Below are 18,557 nucleotides of genomic sequence, written 5' to 3' on the forward strand. Positions count from 1 at the left end.
CTTCACCAAACATCCTCTCAGTCTCTTGTAGCACCAGCTTCACACATCTCCCTTGGCTCCCTCCGTCTTTCTTGCCTTTCGTGGCCTTTGCCTCTTTGAAGATCACAGGGCAGTCATTCTGCATAATGTCCTTCAAGTTGAGTATGTGCAATATTTTCTCATGACACAACCCAGGTCATTATTGTTTTGGCAAGAATATCGTAGAAGAGATACTCTGTTCTTTCCATCGCCATCTTCTCCGGGGGGCACGCTACGTCAACGAATGTGCCCACCATTAATGGTGGTATAATTCTGATTATTTGATTAAGATAGTGTCTGCTGAGTTCCTTCACTATAAATTCCTTTTCCCTCTCTTTGTAATAAATACGTATTTTAAGTGGAGACACTTTTAAGGCTATACGAGCATCTCATTTTTAATCCCACTAATACCCTTGAGGTTTAACATCCACTGATATTTCTTGCCAGCGTTAAATATTTCTGTGATGATTTCCAAATTGCAATTTTCCGATTCCAGTATTCCTACCATAGTAATTTATTGGCATCCTACCATAAGGAATAACTTTCTTATCTTCCCATATACTTGTTAATATGTTCATTACTATCAACGTGGACTCATTGATTCCTGTTTTAGTCAATAGATTATAACTTATTACTATCATTACTTATTTTGACCCTCAAATTGTCTCCTCTTTGACTATTGAGAACCTCTTCAAATGACTTCTGGGTCTTTTTAACATGTCCCTCTCATTCTCTGAGCATTATCTGAATTTCTCTTCATAACATGATGTTCCAGATTTGTCTAACACTTTCCAGTCCTGGAATCGGCCAATTTTCCAAGGAGCCTTCGTACCTTCTCACAGACAGTTCTGTTAGAAACCAAGATCTAGGCACTAGGTGTGGTCACTGCTACTGAGTATCTTGTCACTCCCAGGCTATCTTAGTGGAAAGAGGTGGGAATTATATGTATGTACAGGTATACATGCATATGTACACACGCGGACGCACCTTTACATCTATAATTGCTGTCTCTGTTTCTGTCTCTGCAAAACTTGTACTGATATCTCCACTTTAAGTCCAGCACTACAGGGTTTGTTTTAGTTTTCCTTCTTTCCCCATTGCTACTTCTCCTTACCAGCAAAAATCTTGACTCCCTAGTATATTTGCCTGCTTGCTCAATCCCTTGTATGTAGCCACTCCTGTGACAACACTGGTCTGTCATTGTCACGGGGGTCAATGTGACTGCCCCGCTGGGTCTGCCCCATGACTTTTGGACAGAACTGGGAAGGAAGGACAAAGGAAGGGAGGCAGGGAGAAAAAGAGGGAGGCAGGGAGAAAAGGAGGGAGGCAGGGAGGAAGGAAGGATGGAAGGAAAGAAGGAAGGAAGGAAGGAAGGAAGGAAGAAAAGTGGGCACTCTTTTTAAACTGAGATATAACGGGGCGCCTGGGTGGTGTAGTTGGTTAAGCGTCCGACTTCAGCCAGGTCACAATCTCGCGGTCCGTGAGTTCGAGCCCCGCGTCAGGCTCTGGGCTGATGGCTCGGAGCCTGGAGCCTGTTTCCGATTCTGTGTCTCCCTCTCTCTCTGCCCCTCCCCCATTCATGCTCTGTCTCTCTCTGTCCCAAAAATAAAAAACGTTGAAAAAAAAATTTTTTTTAAATAAATTGAGATATAACTAAGTTACAGAGAGGGAAGGAGGCAAACCCTAAGAGACTCTTAAAAACTGAGAACAAACTAAGGGTTGATGGAGGATGGGAGACAGGGGAAAGTGGGTGATGGGCACTGAGGAGGGCACCTGTTGGGATGAGCCCTGGGTGTTGTCTGGAAACCCGTTTGACAATAAATTATATTTAATATAAAAAAATAAGTAAAAAAAGAAATAAAAAATAAATGGAGGTATAATTAACATATAATAAAATGCACAGATCTTAAATGTTTAATTGGATGAGTTTTTAAACTTATTTCATAAATTATTATTTTTTCTTTTTCTTTTTTTTTTTTAAATGTTTATTTTTGAGACAATGTGAGAGACAGAATGCAAGCAGCGGAGGGGCAGACAGAGGGAGACACAGAACCCGAAGCAGGCTCCAGGCTCTGAGCTGCCAACACAGAGCCCGACGTGGGGCTCAAACTCACAGACCGTGAGATCATGACCTGAGCCAAAGTCGGACACTCAACCGACTGAGCCACCCAGGGGCCCCCATAAATTATTTTTTAACTGGAAGTATAGCTGACACACAATGTTAGATTAGTTGCAAGTATACAGCCTGATAACTCTATACGTTATGCTGTGCTCTCTACAACTCTCTACAGCTGCCACCTGTCACCATACAGAGCTCTGACAATACCATTGACTATGTCCCCCATGCTGTCCCTTTCATCCCGGTGTCTTATTCATCCCATGACTGGAAGCCCGTACCTCCCACTCCCCTTCACCCATTTTGTCCCCCCCCGCCCCCACCTTATTTGCCTCTGGCAGCCATCACTTTGTTCTCTGTATTTATGGGTCTGTTTCCACTTTTTGCCTATTTGTTTTGTTCATTTGTTGAAACATTTTTTATTTATTTTTGAGAGGCAGAGAGAGACAGAGCGCGAGCGGTGGAGGGGCAGAGAGAGAGGGAGACGCAGAATCCGAAGCAGGCTCCAGGCTCTGAGCTGTCAGCACAGAGCCGGATGTGCGGCTCGAACTCCTGAACTGCGAGATCATGACCTGAGCCGAAATGGGATGCTTAACCGACTAAGCCACCCAGGCACCCATGTTCATTTTTCTTTTTTGAGAGAGAGAGAGAGACTTTCTTTTTGAGAGAGAGGGCACAAGTGAGCAAGGGGCAGAGAGAGAGAGAGAGAGAGAGAAGTGGGGTTTGTGCTCACGAACTGTGAGATCATGACCTGAGCCAAAGTCAGATACTTAACCGACTGAGCCCCCCAGGCACCCCATGTTTGTTCATTTGTTTTAATTAAACAAACCTTGGGGCGCCTGGGTGGCTCAGTCGGTAAAGTGTCCGACTTTGGCTCAGGTCATGATCTCACAGTTTGTGGGTTCGAGCCCCGCATCGGGCTCTGTGCCGACAGCTCAGAGCCTGGAGCCTGCTTTGGATGCTGTGTCTCCCTCTCTCTCTGCCCCTCCCCCCCTTTTTGGATTCTGTGTCTCCCTCTCTCTCTGCCCCTCCCCCCTTAATTTAATGTTTAAATAAACATTAAAAAAAATGAGTCTTGATAATTGTATGTACCCTAGTAGCACTCACCTAAAAGAAAATAAAGAACATTCCTTCCCCTCCAGAAAGTCCCCTCCGGTGAGGGTGCACATCCATCAGCAAATACCGTTAAAAACCCCTCTTCTGCCACTGCTCCTCTCAATGTCTACTGCCCTAGCTGCATCTGTTGCCAAAAATGCTTTCTTCTCAGTTTCACACTTTTTAAATTTTCTCCCTGAGGCCCAGCCCATTTGGTTTCTCTCTCTCTCTCTTTCTCCGTTTTCCTCAGGTAGAACAATTTGGCCCTGCCTTCTTCTGTTTCTCTCTTCTCCACCCATGGAGGGAATTCTCCACAACAAAGTAGCGATGTGAATGATCTAGAAAACAGGAATCCTTCCCCTTCTAAGGACTCTGTGTGTGTGTGTGTGTGTGTGTGTGTGTGTGTGCACGCGCGCGCCTGCTGGAATGTTCATGGGAAGATTTTGATTTAATAACAAAGAGGAAGGACCACCATTATTTTATATTAGTGGCCCCTATACTTTTCCTCTTGTCATGGAACACAGTGTTCGTTAGAAGCATAGTTTAAGAATCACCGCCTGACAAGAATATTTCTCAAACTGATGTGTGTCGAGCAACTTTAGACCTGTGGATATAAACAAAGACCATCCAAATGAGAACCAGCAAAGGTGATTTACTCAGAGCTTGCCGTAACAAGGGAGTCTGCCATCATCATTTATGTTCGCCAGGGACTCAAAGTCTGGGAAAGTGGTCCAACTTGATAGCGTGCAAAAAGGGCAAATTTCAAGTATTGCCTGATGGGAGGTTGTGGGTATGACAAGGACAACGGGGGTGGACTGACTAGAAGCTGGGCATCCCATGTGATTGATTAAAGAACATATTTGACTTTCTCCAGTTTGTCCTAAGTTGTTCCAATTGCTATGGAGGTTGTCGTTTGGCTTCCTGGATTGGTTGCTACAGAAATTATGGGTCAGAGTTCTGTTTTTTTTTAAAAAATATATATTTTTTTTTCTAGAGAGAAGGAGAGAGCAGATGAGAGGCAGAGGGAAGGGTAGAGAGAGAATCCAAAGCAGGTTCCAAGCTATCAGCGCAGAGCCCGATGTGGGGTTGAACCCACAAACCATGAGGTCACAACCTGAGCCGAAGTCAGAAGCACAACCTACTGAGCCAACCAGGTGCCCCAGAGTTCCATTTTTATATATCATCTGGCCATTGTCCACTTGTCTATTCAGTCCCTTAAAGCAAAGGATGCATGAGAGAACTAAGAAATCATGGCTGGTCCTCTCTGAACCCTCCAAGCGATGGCCATTTTCTCCTCCTACTCACCTTCTTTTCTTCTCTGATTCCCAACTTGTAACTTCACGTCAACTTTCCAATCCCTAAACCAGATCTAGAAATCTGCCTGGACAGAGTTGAAAAGTATTGAGAATGACGCCTGGTGTTGATTTGATGTGAGGAGTTTGAGGAATTAAGGATCGCTTTAAGGTTGCACCTGGAGCTCCCAGGACGCTCTTGTTACTAACTGCAGGTAAAACAGGAATCTGGGAGAAATCATCATTTTGTGTGTGTGTGTGTGTGTGTGTGTGTGTGTGTGTGTGAGAGAGAGAGAGAGAGAGAGAGAGAGAGAGCGAAGATGCTGAACTCGGTTTTTTAGGCGTTATATAGTTCTAGATGCCTCCATGAGGATGTTCCTAAGAATCACACATCTGGAAACTGAAATATCATTTTAGAGGTGTGGAGACCGAAACCAGAGATGGTCCTACGTTTCTATGTCAAGGTTGTCGGGGAAGCAGGTGTTCCAGTCTTCTGGTGCGCCATCCCAGTGCACGAGATGAAGGATGGACGATGAGAAGGTTGGATTAGAGGCTGGACCATCTGGGAATCACCAGGATTCTATCGGAGGCGATAACACACCGTGTTGGGCCATTAAAATCAACGTGACAAAGACAGAAATCGTTTGCCAACGATTTCACAACAGACTCACAGAAATGGAGGTAAATGATTAAAGAATGTAGGTCTCAGAGTTCCTTTCGAATTGTGATATTTTACCTTCTATTTACAGAGATAAAAGTACACAGAAAAAAGGTTAATATTTAAGCACTTTTCTATTTGCAGCCCTCTTTTTAGTGGAGGAAGCCACTTTGGTGGTGCCTGTGTGAGTCATCCACAATGATTTCTCTGGTGCTCGTCTTGTTCTCGAGTTTTCTCTGCCACGTCGCCACTGCAGGCCGGAGTAAGTACTGTTTGCTTTTGCAAATATAATTAATATATCCAACCCCCTAGTACGTGACAGGGATCGATAATGTTAATTTAAATTCTCTTTCGGGTGGATGCTGGGGAGACTGGATTGATACGGATTCTTCGATATTGCCACGCTTAAAGCTCCTCCCTGAGATATTCAGGCAATTGAAGTCTCAAAGTATTGACCTGTAAAATGGGGATAATGAGAGTACCCTTCAAAGGGTAGTTGAGGAGATGAGATGAGATATTGCCTATACGGAGTATTTGGTACCGAACTTGGCAGAGTTATTATTGACGGCATTAAGTAGTTTTTTCATTTACGGGCTAGCTGAGCTTAAAAATGCAAATGTAGATTTCTTAACTAAACGCTTTGTGCTCTATTTCAGCCTGTCCCAAACCAGATGATTTACCATTTGCCATAGTCGTTCCAGTAAAAGCATCCTATGACCCAGGGGAGCAGATAGTCTACACTTGCCAGCCGGGCTACGTGTCCCGGGGTGGGATGAGGAGGTTTACGTGTCCTCTCACGGGAATTTGGCCCATCAACACCTTGAAGTGTATGCGTAAGTCAGTGCCTTCTCTCACATGCTCCCCCGCTCATTGGGATTCTGGACATTTGTGGGGATAACCTACCTCGTCATGCTCAGGGCACGGTGAGCCAGCAGAGCCGAGGAGTGGAGGGTTGTGAAGAAACAAGAGGGCTTGGGGAGTATGTCCACTGGAGGGGAAACCAAGGGCGATGGGTGCTATTTAGAGAGGAGGAGGTGAGCATAGCCCAGAACTAGAAGAGATGTAAAAAAGAGACCTACCGGGGGTGCTAGGATGGCTCAGTTGGTTGAGCGTCCGACTTTGGCTCAGGTCATGGGTTCAAGCCCCGTGTCAGGCTCCGTGCTGAGGGTGCAGAGCCTGCTTGGGATTCTCTCTCTCCCGCAGTCTCTGCCTCTCCCCTGCTCACACACACACACACACACACTCTCAAAATAAATAAACTTAAAAAAAAAAAAAAAGAGATGTGCTAGGATAAAAGAGAGAGAAACACTGCAGAAGTGATAAAGAAGTGCAGATACCCTGAAATTTAGACAGATGCCAAAGGGACTCATGAAAAAGTAAAACACAGGGGTGCCCGGGTGGCTCAGTCGGTTAAGCAGCCGACGTCGGCTCGGGTCATGATCTCGCGGTCTGTGAGTTCGAGCCCCGCGTCGGGCTCTGTGCTGACAGCTCGGAGCCTGGAGCCTGTTTCGGATTCTGTGTCTCCCTCTCTCTGACCCTCCCCCGTTCATGCTCTGTCTCTCTCTGTCTCAAAAATAAATAAACGTTAAAAAAAAAAAAAAAGTAAAACATGAGGAATCATCAGATTTTTGGACTTTGCCTCAAAATGAAGGCAGGTTTAATATAATCATATCATACTTTATAATAAATATAATTATATAAATAGAATATGATTCTATAACCATAATTGATAATAAATTGTAATATTTTATATAAATATAATATAAACATTTAAGTATAAACTTATTGCTACTGCCTTATGGAGGATGGTTGCATTTCTTTATTTCTCCGAACATGGTTCTGTGGTTTATGCCAGCATTACTTTTTACAGTCAAATATTGAGCAATCAACCCAATAGAATTTCTGGCAATTTTATGTAGAAATTAAGCAGTAAAAATAACTATATGGACCTATCTGAGCTCTGGTTATTTGGTCATAGGAACACGACCTTTGTGAAAAATCATACATTTCATACAAGTGATTTTAGTATGCTTTTTTACATTTTAAGAACATTTTTTAAATGGTTGTTTATTTTGAGAAAGAGAGAGAGAAAGAAAGAGAGAGCATGAACAGAGGAGGGACAGAGAGAGAGGGAGAGAGAGACAGAGACAGAGAGAGAGAGAGAGAGAGAGAGAGAGAGAGAGAGAGAATTCCAAGCAGGCTCCATGCTGTCAGCACAAGGCTGACATGGGGCTCGATCTCCTAAACCGTGAGATCATGACCTGAGCCAAAATCTAGAGTCGGACGCTTAACTAACTGAGCCACCCAGGTGCCCCAATTTTACTATGCTTTTTGACTGAAAAAGGACTAAATGTTATTTTTAATGGAAAACAGTTATAACATTATAGGGGAAATGTTTTATTTAAATCAGCCATAACGCAGGGGCACCTGGGTGGCTCAGTCGGTTAAGCGGCCGACTTTGGCCCAGGTCATGATCTCGCGGTCCGTGAGTTCGAGCCCCGCGTAGGGCTCTGTGCTAACAGCTCAGAGCCTGGAGCCTGTTTCAGATTCTGTGTCTCCCTCTCTCTGACCCTCCCCCATTCATGCTTTGTCTCTCTCTGTCTCAAAAATAAATAAACGATAAAAAAAAAAATCAGCCATAACTCTGAAATAGTAACAATTTTATTTTTTTTCAAGTTACTTTCCACATATAGTTTTGCATCACTGCACTGAGTAGGTACCATTTTGTATTTTTCTATATTCGTCAGCATAGCACGAACACTGACTATCATGGTCTTTGTAATTCATATTTTGCTGGCTGCATAAGAGTTCAACTGTTGATTTCTCATAATTAATCAAATCATTCACCTGATGGTAAACATTTAGCCTGTCCAATTTTTGTTATTTGAGGTAACAGTGCAATGAGCCCCTTTGGGCATTTATCATTTAACTAATTTTGCGTAATTTTCTTAGACTAGTTACCAGCAGAGTTATTGGATCAAAGAACAGGAATGAGTGTATATGGTTTTATTTTAATGAAAAATTCTATAAATTAAAATGTACTTTTCTGTCTTCAATTTACAGCCAGAGTATGTCCTTTCGCTGGAATCTTAGAAAATGGAGCTGTACGCTACACAACTTTTGAATATCCCAACACCATCAGTTTTTCTTGCAACACCGGGTAAAGACTTCTAACAGATGTGGAAGAACATTTCTGTGCCCTTAAGCTAAATAGCAAGACATATTTAATTTGTAGCCTTCAGCCTGGACTTGCTGAAAACAAATTGATTTTAGTCCTGCTTTTAACTATACCGCAGTGGTGTTGGGATGGGGTAAGGGATGGAGAATATAACAGCTAGTAAAATATGAAGTCACTAGTGTATCAAACTTTCCTTCTCCTGATTAATTACTTATCTGAGGAGGTACATTGGAACGATTAAAACTGGATGATAATTCTTTATAATCTCTGAGACAAATCTTGGCATGAAGGTTTAAATAGTTTAGGATTTGGACTTGGGCTTTAGTTATGAACCTGATTTGGTTGACTGACTTGGGAGTCTCTAGAAGGTTCTTTGGAGAAGGTTGGGAGCATGATGATGTAGAACACAGTTCTGTCAATCCTCACATGATACAGTACAGGATCCCCCGCAAGAAAGCACATACGGTCGGTCGTATAGCTCATTTGCCTTATGACCAAAGACACTACCAGTGACATTGTTAATTACGTGTTGTTTGCACATTAGCGCAAAATTTTACTTAGGGTTCTTGTTTGGGATTGGAAATTAAGAAATACTATGTGTGAAAGAGAAATGGACTCCTTTCATCTGAATACCAATTAACTGTGGGCCTGATGAAAAAGGACCTTGAAACGATTGGCTTTGAGGAGACAATACTATATTTTCAGTGGAAATGTACTGCATTGTTTTTACCCATTTGTGTCTGTGGAGTGAATAGTTTTGGAAAATGAATAGTAGCCATAGCTCAGTTTGATTCACTTTTGGGGGTTTGGTTTCTACATGTACATCTACGGAGCACTCTCATTGCTCAGTGAGTCCCCTGCAGCCCTGAGGTGGGAGATTTGATGAACCTCCAGTGAGTGCTGAGCTCCTCAGGGAAACTGCATTACAAAATGGGGAAGCCGTCAGCAGCATTAATCCGAAGCAGTGCTCAGCGGAGAAGACATTTGAGATGCCGTCGATGGATCATTTTACTGCTTGATGGATTACGTGTTCCTTTTGCAGGTTTTATCTGAGTGGAGCTAGTTCTGCTAAATGCACTGAGGAGGGAAGATGGAGTGTTGACCTTCCTGTCTGTGCTCGTGAGTCTGTGGGCCCCCCGTTATGGGGAGAGCGATTAGCTGGTGTGCCTGGGACTTTGCTGGTTTTAGCACTGTACGTTCCAAGCCCTGGCAATCCTTCCATCCTGGCTCCATTCGATGGCCGCTCATCCTTCTGGAGAGGGTTCATCTGGATAATCCTCTTATCTCAGAGGATGGAACAACCCCTGTGGACTGACAACAGGGGAGCGTTCTAGTCGTGAACACATTTGCATCCCCCACCTGGTAGAGGCAGGGATACCTGGGTTTACTCATTCTGTCACTATCGCGGTGGTTTGGCAAGAGCTTGGATTTGTGTGGCATTGGTCGATCAGGGACTGCCACCATTTGACTAGACGAACTGGAAACAGCGAGATCAAACATCTTCCTCCCAGTCTGGAACCTCATTCACTCATGTATTCATTCACCCATTTATGTATTCTATAACCGTGTAGTGGGGACCTCATACGTGCCATAGTCAGTTCTCAGCACTGAGGCTACATGGCTAATGGAGACTTCGGTCTGCCCTTAGCAAGCGTGTCTAGCGATGAGGGAGAGACGGAAGCAACCTTAACAGGGAGCTCAGACTCCATCAAAGGGCCTTGGATCATAGGAGCAGAGTGGGATTCCTTCAAAAAACACTGCTGGTTTGTTCCGGGGACATTCACCCGTGCAACCAGTGTCGGCTCTGGGCATTGCTTACATAGGGAGGGATGTTCTGATGTTCCCTAACTCATGATTCATAGGAGTCCCATCTTTGCCCAGGAGGCCCGCGCATTCTAATAACGGTTATGGTTCTTGAACATTCCAGAGAGGTCTGTCCTAGCAAAAGCCAGTGAAAAAGTAAAGCAATTTCAAATAAATGATAGTTCAAGGAAATGTGAACTACCAAAAAAAAAAAGTGTTTTTTAAGGATAAATTAAGTAGAGTTTTTTACTCAGTGGTTCTTTTTTTTTTTTTTAATTTTTTAAAAATGTCTTTATTTTTGAGACAGAGAGACAGACAGACAGACAGAACGTGAGCGGGAGAGGGGTAGAGAGAGAGGGAGACACAGAATCCACAGGAGGCTCCAGGCTCTGAGCTGTCAGCACAGAGCCCGACGCGAGGCTCAAACTCGTGAACTGTGAGATCATGACCTGCACTGAAATCGAATGCTTAACCGACTGAGCCACCCAGGTGCCCCAGAATCACCACGGTTCTTATAGTTTCCCTCGTACGCAGATTTATATTGATTATGTAAAGTCACTTTTTCTTCTTGGTTGCAAACACGAAGCCTACTTTCGCTGCAGCCTAATCTAAATGAGTGCTTCTCACACTTTACTGTGCATGTGAATCACCCGGACATCTTGTTAAAATGCAGATTCCGATTCATGGGTCTGGGGTCAGGTCTGAGCTTCTGGAGTTCTAAGAAGTTTCCAGGCAAAGCCCATGCTGCTGGTTTACGGATCACACTTTGAGCAGCAGGGATCTAGATAATCCAAGTGAAATCACATCCCCGTCTGCACTAACTTCCTGGACTTATTGAAACCCCATCTTAGTCAGGTCAGGATGACAGCCCCTGTGTCTCCACATAAAGCCACTTATGTGAGCTCCATGCATACAGAGGGCAAAAGCAGGACATATTCAGTAGGAACAAAGAAACATGAACTAGCAGTGGGACGTCGAAGTCACAAATGACTTTGTACTGAGTGCCATCATCAGCAATTAATGCAGGATGGTCCTCTACCAATTCTGACTTCCAGAAACATCTTCCAAGGCAGCATTTGGATCAAAGACTTATGGAAACGTATGCATTGTGTTACTGTCACAGACAATATTGACAAGACTTGGATTTACTTCTTTTTTTTTTTTTTTTTTTTTAGTTTTTTGACTGATGCAATCATCTGATTTTCAGATCATATTTTCCTTTTTGACTTCTACAATTGGTTATTTTTACCCTAGCATTTGATCAAATTTTGCTTTTTCTCAAGTTCATCTTTGTTTGTTTTTTCTTTTTTTCCATTCCGGAAAGAGTATCTTTAAACGACTCAGCTATTTTCATAAAAGTGATTGTTCCTTCTTTTTCCAGCTGTAACCTGCCCTCCACCAGCCATACCTAAGTTTGCAACACTTAGTGTTTATAAGCCATTGGCTGGAAACAACTCCATCTATGGAAACAAGGCCGTCTTTGAATGCTTGCCACACTATGCCATGTTTGGAAATGATACAGTTACCTGCACGGCACACGGAAATTGGACTACATTACCAGAATGCAGAGGTAGGTGCAATGACAAGACAAAACTAGCATGACAGTGTAGAATCCCATTTTTGAAAAGTATGGAAAATTCCATGATCATTGAGTGTTTCCGACGGCCTTTTCCAAGAAATGTTTATTGGCATCCACCATGCGGATAGGTGTTGGGGATACCAGATGAATGAAACCTGGCTTCTCACCCCAGAAGAGTTATATATAATGCAATGACCTGTCTGGGGCCACCTGGGAGAGCTTCCCAGAGACGTGGAGAATGAGCGGAAGGCATGCCGCAAGGCTACAGGATGTGGAAAGTCAGGGAGGTGTGAAACAACAGGGTGTGTGCACGGACAGCTGAATATCATGGTGAGGTTGGTCAAGAGAAGCCAGCGTTATGGTGGGGAGTCCTGGGAGACGAAGGTGAAAAACTGGGTTGTAGTCAGATCGCTACGAGCTTTTATGGTGTCCCTAAATTTAAGAATCACAAGAATATTCGATTTAAAAAATTGTCAAAATTCTTCCCCTTTTAAATTGACCTATCATTGCTATCTTTGAATTTGTCGACTGCAAACCAAGTAAACAAATTGTAGAGTTTATCATGCCCACCAGGAATTATACTAAGGACTGCTACTTTCTCCTGTGGTAGATATTATAGATATCTCTCGAATGATTCAAAACATAAGTGCTTTTTATCATGGGGAACTACTACTAATAATACCTAGCACCTTTTGTGGGACTTAAATCCTGGGCCACATACTGGTCTCATGTTGTACATGTGTCACCTCATTTAATTCTCCCGAGTCCTAAGCACTAGGTTCTTTTTTTCTTCTTCAACCTTTCACCTAGATGTATCAACTGTCAGCATGTTGTGACTTTCTCTGTCTCCCTCTCTCTTTCCATAGACAGATGCTTTTTCTTCCTGAACCATCTGAAAATAAAGTGACACATCTTGACATAAATACTTACCCATAATACTTCAGCACGAATGTCCTGAGAACAAGAACATTGTCACTGTTGACAAGACATTTACCACGTGTTCCGTTATTACCAATAATAACTTGGGCTATTATAATAATATAAACAACAACATTTATGTCATATGCAGATTTCCCCCAACTGACCAAGAAGTGTTTTTTATCCATGTGTTTTGTTTTACGTGGGATCTCGTCAAGCATCACACATGCGGTTTAGTCTCTTTCGGTTAAGAATGATCACTTGCCTTTTTAGTTGTCTTTCCTAGACATTTTTCAAGAGTACGGGCTAGTTGCCTTGTAGAATGTTCCATAATCTGAATCTGGTTGATTAGATTCAAGTTAAATGGTTTTGTTAAGATTCTTTGATAATCCTCGACTTAGTCAATTACGACATTGGGGGTTGTAAACCGGCCCTTTCAATCTTTTCTTCTATTTTTAATTAGCTTGCATTCTTCTATAGACAAGGGCTTTTCTTTTCTTCCTTGGGCTGTTTTTGTTTGTTTGTTTGAAGTATTATTATAGACTCAAGGATTCAAGTGCCAGGAAGCAGCACCATGTTTTCTCTTCACATTTCATGCTGGCTTCTCGTATAGACTGAAGACATTCATAAGAATTAGATTTAACATTTGAAATCCAATAATGGTGTGCTAGTATGCGTGGAGGGAGTCTTTGTGTTTTAATTTCATGGTTTGTTGATTAAAAGAGACGGACTCTTTTTTTTTTTTTTTCTTTTTTCAAACCCATTCTCTTAGACTGCATGGAGACGAAGTATGGAATAAATAATACCCTGTGATTGTATAAGATCCCAAAGAACTTGGTAGCTCACTGATTTACTTTCAAAGCATTGTTGCTTCTTTTTTTAATATCTAGGGGCTTGTGAGCTTAAGATAAGAGGGACAGAATTAAGCACATAGAAATTCCTTTGCAGCTACAGGAGCACCCAGTGACTCAATGGGGGTAATGGAGACTGGAATGTAACTATTTCATAACCGACAGTCTACTATTTATCATACTAATATGTTTTATTGAATACACTTTTTAGAAGTGAAATGCCCATTCCCATCAAGACCAGACAATGGGTTTGTGAACTATCCTGCAAAACAAACGCTTTATTACAAGGATAAAGCCACCTATGGTTGCCATGATACATATGTCTTGGATGGCCCAGAAGAAGTAGAATGTAACAAATCTGGAAACTGGTCCGCTCAGCCAAGTTGTAAAGGTATGAGATACGGGTGTGGTCTTCACACATCTTGAATTTATCCAGTGGATTGCCCTCACTTGCCATTTTTTTGTTCCAATCATTTTCTACTTGCTGCTCAGACTTCCTTCACGGTTATTGGTATGTGAAGGACTTTAGGACTCACATGGGCACGGGGGAGCTTCGTGCTTAGCAAGCTTGTTGGAGACGAGACTGTGGGAGATAAACAGATCCTTTGCAAGCCCTGATCCCATGGTGGAGGATTGTATGGGTTTCCTGTGCGCGTCCTTTTCTGCTTTGCTCGAGTGCAGATTCTGCTCGTCGTTGCAAAAACCAACCACACATTAAAAGCTAGTTCAAGGAAATGAGGGTTTGTCATAAATGAGCAACAGGCGATCACGTGGACATTGAAGGTGAGGAAATGGAATACAACTGGTCCTCCTGAGGATTGGAACTGAAAATCAGGCCCCATTGCTACTCTTTCCATATCTCAGTGGCCCTGTGGTCTCTCTCATCTCCATGTGTCCCTGCTTAGTCACCTCAAACCTGGCTGACTCTGGCGGACGTCTCAACCAAAGACTTATCACTAACGGGCGTCTTTTCCTGGAAACGCTGGTTCCTTTTGAACTAGGTGTCTGTCCTTGATCCTGTGTCACGCGTCTGCAAAGGACAACCTGGCACTATATTTCTGTTCAGGTTGCTGCGGGGCTGGGCAGCTTGAGCAGAAAAGGAAGTTAGGCACAGCAGGAAAAATGATGTATAATTAGTGTCTTACGTCGGAGTCCCCTCGAAGCAGAGCCTGAGACAGGGATTCAAGTGTAGATGATTTATTCAGTGAGTGTCTCAGGAGAGAGTCAGGCTGGTGGAATAGAGTAGGGCACTGCTTCTCAAACTTCACTGTGCCCCAGAATCACCGGGGGGCTTGTTTAAACACAGAGTTTCTGATTCAGTAGATATGGGATAGCACCTGAGAATTTGCATTTTTACCAAGTTCCCAAACGCTGCTGCTGTGGGTCCAGAGACGACGTTTTGAACAAACACGTGGTCTCAGCCAGAGTCTACTTTCAGTTGCATGCTCTTGGGAGCTGCTGGACCATGAATTCTACCCCAGAGATGATCCCACCAAAAAGCATCGGGACCTGCTTTCTGTATTCCTCTTGTCAGTCGTCATTGGCTAAAGGCTGTTCCCTCGGTGTGGGGACGGATTTGCTCCCAGGAGAGGTGGCTCCCTTAAGGCTGAGGGCAATTTTTCGGAGAAAGGAGCATCTGTGAGCTGTTATCAGCCAACTCTCACAGTGGCTGATGGCTGGTGGCACTGCCTCAATGAATGGGATCTAAGTGGGCCAGTGGAGGTTTATATGAAATGGCAGTATCTGGTGGAAGTCCTTTCTCACTGGAGCTAAAATCTGATGCGTCTGTGTTGACCTTCTTAGGTGGCTGCTGCGGGGGGGGGGGGGGGTGCAAAGGCCATCTTGGAAGCCATAATTAACGGTTCTGTTAATAAACGACTGCTACCAGCAATGACACTGACACACTCACTAGGAACATTTTTGGAATCTTCTTGTCTCGAGCAACTTGTCTCCGCTGTGCTAATCTATCGGTTCAAATGCTGCATTGTCCCCAGAAGGACTAACTGAACTCCTAAGTCTTGATTACAGATATTCTCTCTTTCAGCTTCTTGTAAATTATCTGTTAAAAAAGCTACTGTGCTATACCAAGGAGAGAGAGTAAAGCTTCAAGAGAGATTTAAGGATGGAATGCTGCATGGTGAAAAGGTTTCTTTCTTCTGCAAAAATAAGGAAAAGAAATGTAGCTATACAGAGGATGCTCAGTGTATAGATGGTACCATTGAAATCCCCAAATGCTTCAAGGGTAAGTCTTACACTGGTACTTTTAGCTAGAATTCCACTTGACCCTCACCATAATAAGTACTTGTATTACCTAATGGTTATAAGAAGCCATGTCAGTCTGGCCATTGGATTTTTAAAAAGAGAGGACGGGCAGGAGGAAAGAGCAGGACGAAGCGATAAAACGATCCTTTCCTCCGCTCGCGTTAACATTCTCCTTTCCAATTCTTTCCCTTACGATTCAGGGTCGCGGTTTTAGTCGATGAATGTTGAGGTGAATTATGCCATCTTGTATAATTCCAGATTAAGCTCGAGTCATAACAGTAATAACATTGAATGAAATATTGAATACTAACAATATTTACTACCTCTTGTTCCCCGATTACAGAGACCTCACCCCCAGTTACAAAGTGACTCATGGTAATGGTAATTGGTATATAGATCTTCTAACATCTTTTTTTTTTTCCCTTTCGTCAGCAATTCCCAGAGTTTGAAAAGTATCCAGTAGAGCAAAGTATTCATTAGAGCAAAAATATTTTAAGGAAGATGGGATTATCTTTGTGTGAGATAAAGAAGTGTATAATGAGCAGGTTTTAGAGCGGCCAACCTTTACAGTTTTCAGGGTTAGCGTTTAAATATCTCTGTCACGGTGAAGGAGGAGGCCAGAGGCTGATGCTATTATTGGCTCCAAATTTAGAAGTGCTCCAAGAATGTTGACAGCCCTATACTGGGCAGGGAGGTTAGAGAAGAGAAGGGTTTGAGAAGTGACCAGCTAGAGACGGAGAAGGGAAGGATAACCAGTAAACCAAATCCACTTCGGAGGTTTGATTATCAGAGATATCCATGCCGTGGAGTAAGCACTCCAACAGTGACAGTTATTCTAATCACAAATAGTCAGAAATGCACTGGATAAATTGTTGTTTTTCAAAATATAGCCGGGCCCTGGTGAGATGTGAAATACTGAAATTGACAAAGGACATTAAGCCTAGTGCAAATCAGTACACAAAATATTACAAGAGGATAATTAAAAAAAAAAACCAAAAACACCAAACAGAGCTTTGTTGATGTATTTCTTCGGGCTATTGTCTCTTACAGTGTTCAGACAGATGCCGTGCTGTTAGTGCATGGGAGAATAAATAAAAGGCTGATACAATGTTGTTGTTTTTTTTCTTTTAATCTTGACTGTCAGAGTTACACAGACCCTTTCATTTTCTGTCTTGGATATGCGTGCCTTATCATCTCCGTGATGTTTTCTGCCATAACTTCAACCTTACACATAAATGGTTTTATTCATAAAAACATAAATGGCTTTATTCATATAATTAAATTTTTTCCACGCGTTTGTGCAACGTATTTGATTTGGCTTAGCTACTTGCCAAATTTAAGAAATGATTGTTCCTCTTAGAATCTTTGTCTTTTCCTTCCCAAACAGAACACAGCTCTCTGGCTTTCTGGAAAACCGATGCATCCGATGTGAAGCCGTGCTAAACGGGTTTACGGAGTCAAAATGGAATGCCACACTTGTATCGGTGTTTGTCCAAGGAACACAACGGAAGTGGGAAAATAAAGTGACTGAATTTATTGCCTCTGTCACTGCGGCATGGTGGCTGACTTCACTTATGTTAGCTGGGTCAAAAACACAAATGCTCGGAACACGGCTAAGAAAGGGAAAGTGTACCTGATTATCCAGAAACTCCATTCCCCTCTCCCTCACTGTACTCTCAAATGCTTTCACCTAAGGCAACTGCAGTATTTTTCATAGAATGCTCCAGAGAACCGTCACATGAGCCCTCGGCTCTGCCTGGCGGTCTTAGCGTATTTTTCTAGTTTGTTCACTCCCTTCCTCTCCAACATGGCTACGTCTCTCCTAAACCCTCCTCAAACCACCTTCTCTCCTCTCTCTCTCCTGATATTCTTGCTCCTATGTCACCAAGAAAACAGAAGACCTTAAAAAAAAAATCTTCCCATGACCAAATCTGTCAACTTAGCCAGGATCTGTACCACGTTCCTTGCCCTCCATCTTGTTGCCATGGATAAACTCTTGAGTTCCCATCTAAGGGCAAACCTTATTCACTGGACCTCATGTTCCTTCTCCTACTTAAGGACTTTGCCCCTGCCCTGAGCAATATTACATTTTAATTTTTTTTCCATTCTGTTGGGCCATTTCTATTAGTATATAAATGTACAGTGATATGACCCATTACAAAAATCCTTCCTGTTGACTGACATCTTCTTCTAGCTACTGCCCCAGGATCTCTTTATTCCCAGTTTATAAAAGTCCTGAAAAAAAGTTGTTTCTCTTTGCCAGCTCCACAAATATTACCCCTCACTACTCTTGAAATCTATCTCCCCGTAGCTATTTCCTAACTGATGCTTCTTCATCAGGATTTGACCTTCTTCCCTGTGGGGGTGTGGGGGGTGGGGCAGATTTCATCTACAAGAGGTTTCTCTGTTCTTCCTCCTTTCCTTCCCTCCCAGGTGGTCATTCAAAATCTCCACAATCCCATTACTTAGCCTTAAAAAACAATTTTGCTTTTTCTTCCTCAGTCCTTTCCTTCTGTATTTATTATCTATGCCTCCCTCTCTCTCTGGGTATTAGAGGTTGGGTCTGAGACTGTAGTACTTCCCTTCATAAACGAAAAAGTCCTATTTTAGGATTTTGCTGAACAAAAGAGCCATCCACTCTGGACTTCCTCACTTAGCACAAAGTTTTAGACCGACTGTCTTCTTTAACTTGCTACATATTAATTTTCAAATGGGCCTCTCCCTCATTCCACCTCACAGGTCTAGGAATGGCAAGACAGCAGTAAAAGTTTTAGAACATCTCCTCCT

The 18,557-nt window shown here is 42.9% G+C and overlaps 1 protein-coding gene across 1 annotated transcript; it reads left to right on the plus strand.

Annotated features, from left to right (window-relative positions):
- The first annotated feature begins 5,345 nt into the window (after window positions 1–5,345).
- On the plus strand, window positions 5,346–17,318 carry APOH (apolipoprotein H). The gene is made up of 8 exons (XM_042916102.1): window positions 5,346–5,441; window positions 5,836–6,012; window positions 8,243–8,339; window positions 9,400–9,476; window positions 11,542–11,730; window positions 13,720–13,899; window positions 15,553–15,750; window positions 17,158–17,318. The coding sequence occupies exons 1-8, from the start codon at window positions 5,378–5,380 to the stop codon at window positions 17,211–17,213; spliced, it is 1,038 nt and encodes a 345-aa protein (XP_042772036.1). The 5' UTR covers window positions 5,346–5,377; the 3' UTR covers window positions 17,214–17,318.
- Window positions 17,319–18,557: the final 1,239 nt, after the last annotated feature.

Source organism: Panthera leo, chromosome E1 (assembly GCF_018350215.1).
Source record: "Panthera leo isolate Ple1 chromosome E1, P.leo_Ple1_pat1.1, whole genome shotgun sequence".
NCBI classification, from domain to species: domain Eukaryota; kingdom Metazoa; phylum Chordata; class Mammalia; order Carnivora; family Felidae; genus Panthera; species Panthera leo.

What these genes read in the sequence shown, in the direction of transcription:
- APOH (XM_042916102.1), top strand. Translation starts at nt 5,378, where the DNA reads ATGATTTCTCTGGTGCTCGTCTTGTTCTCGAGTTTTCTCTGCCACGTC. An exon ending in CGTCGCCACTGCAGGCCGGA is followed by an intron (nt 5,442 to 5,835) that starts GTAAGTACTGTT and finishes GCTCTATTTCAG; the next exon opens with CCTGTCCCAAACCAGATGAT. An exon ending in TGACCTTCCTGTCTGTGCTC is followed by an intron (nt 9,477 to 11,541) that starts GTGAGTCTGTGG and finishes TTCTTTTTCCAG; the next exon opens with CTGTAACCTGCCCTCCACCA.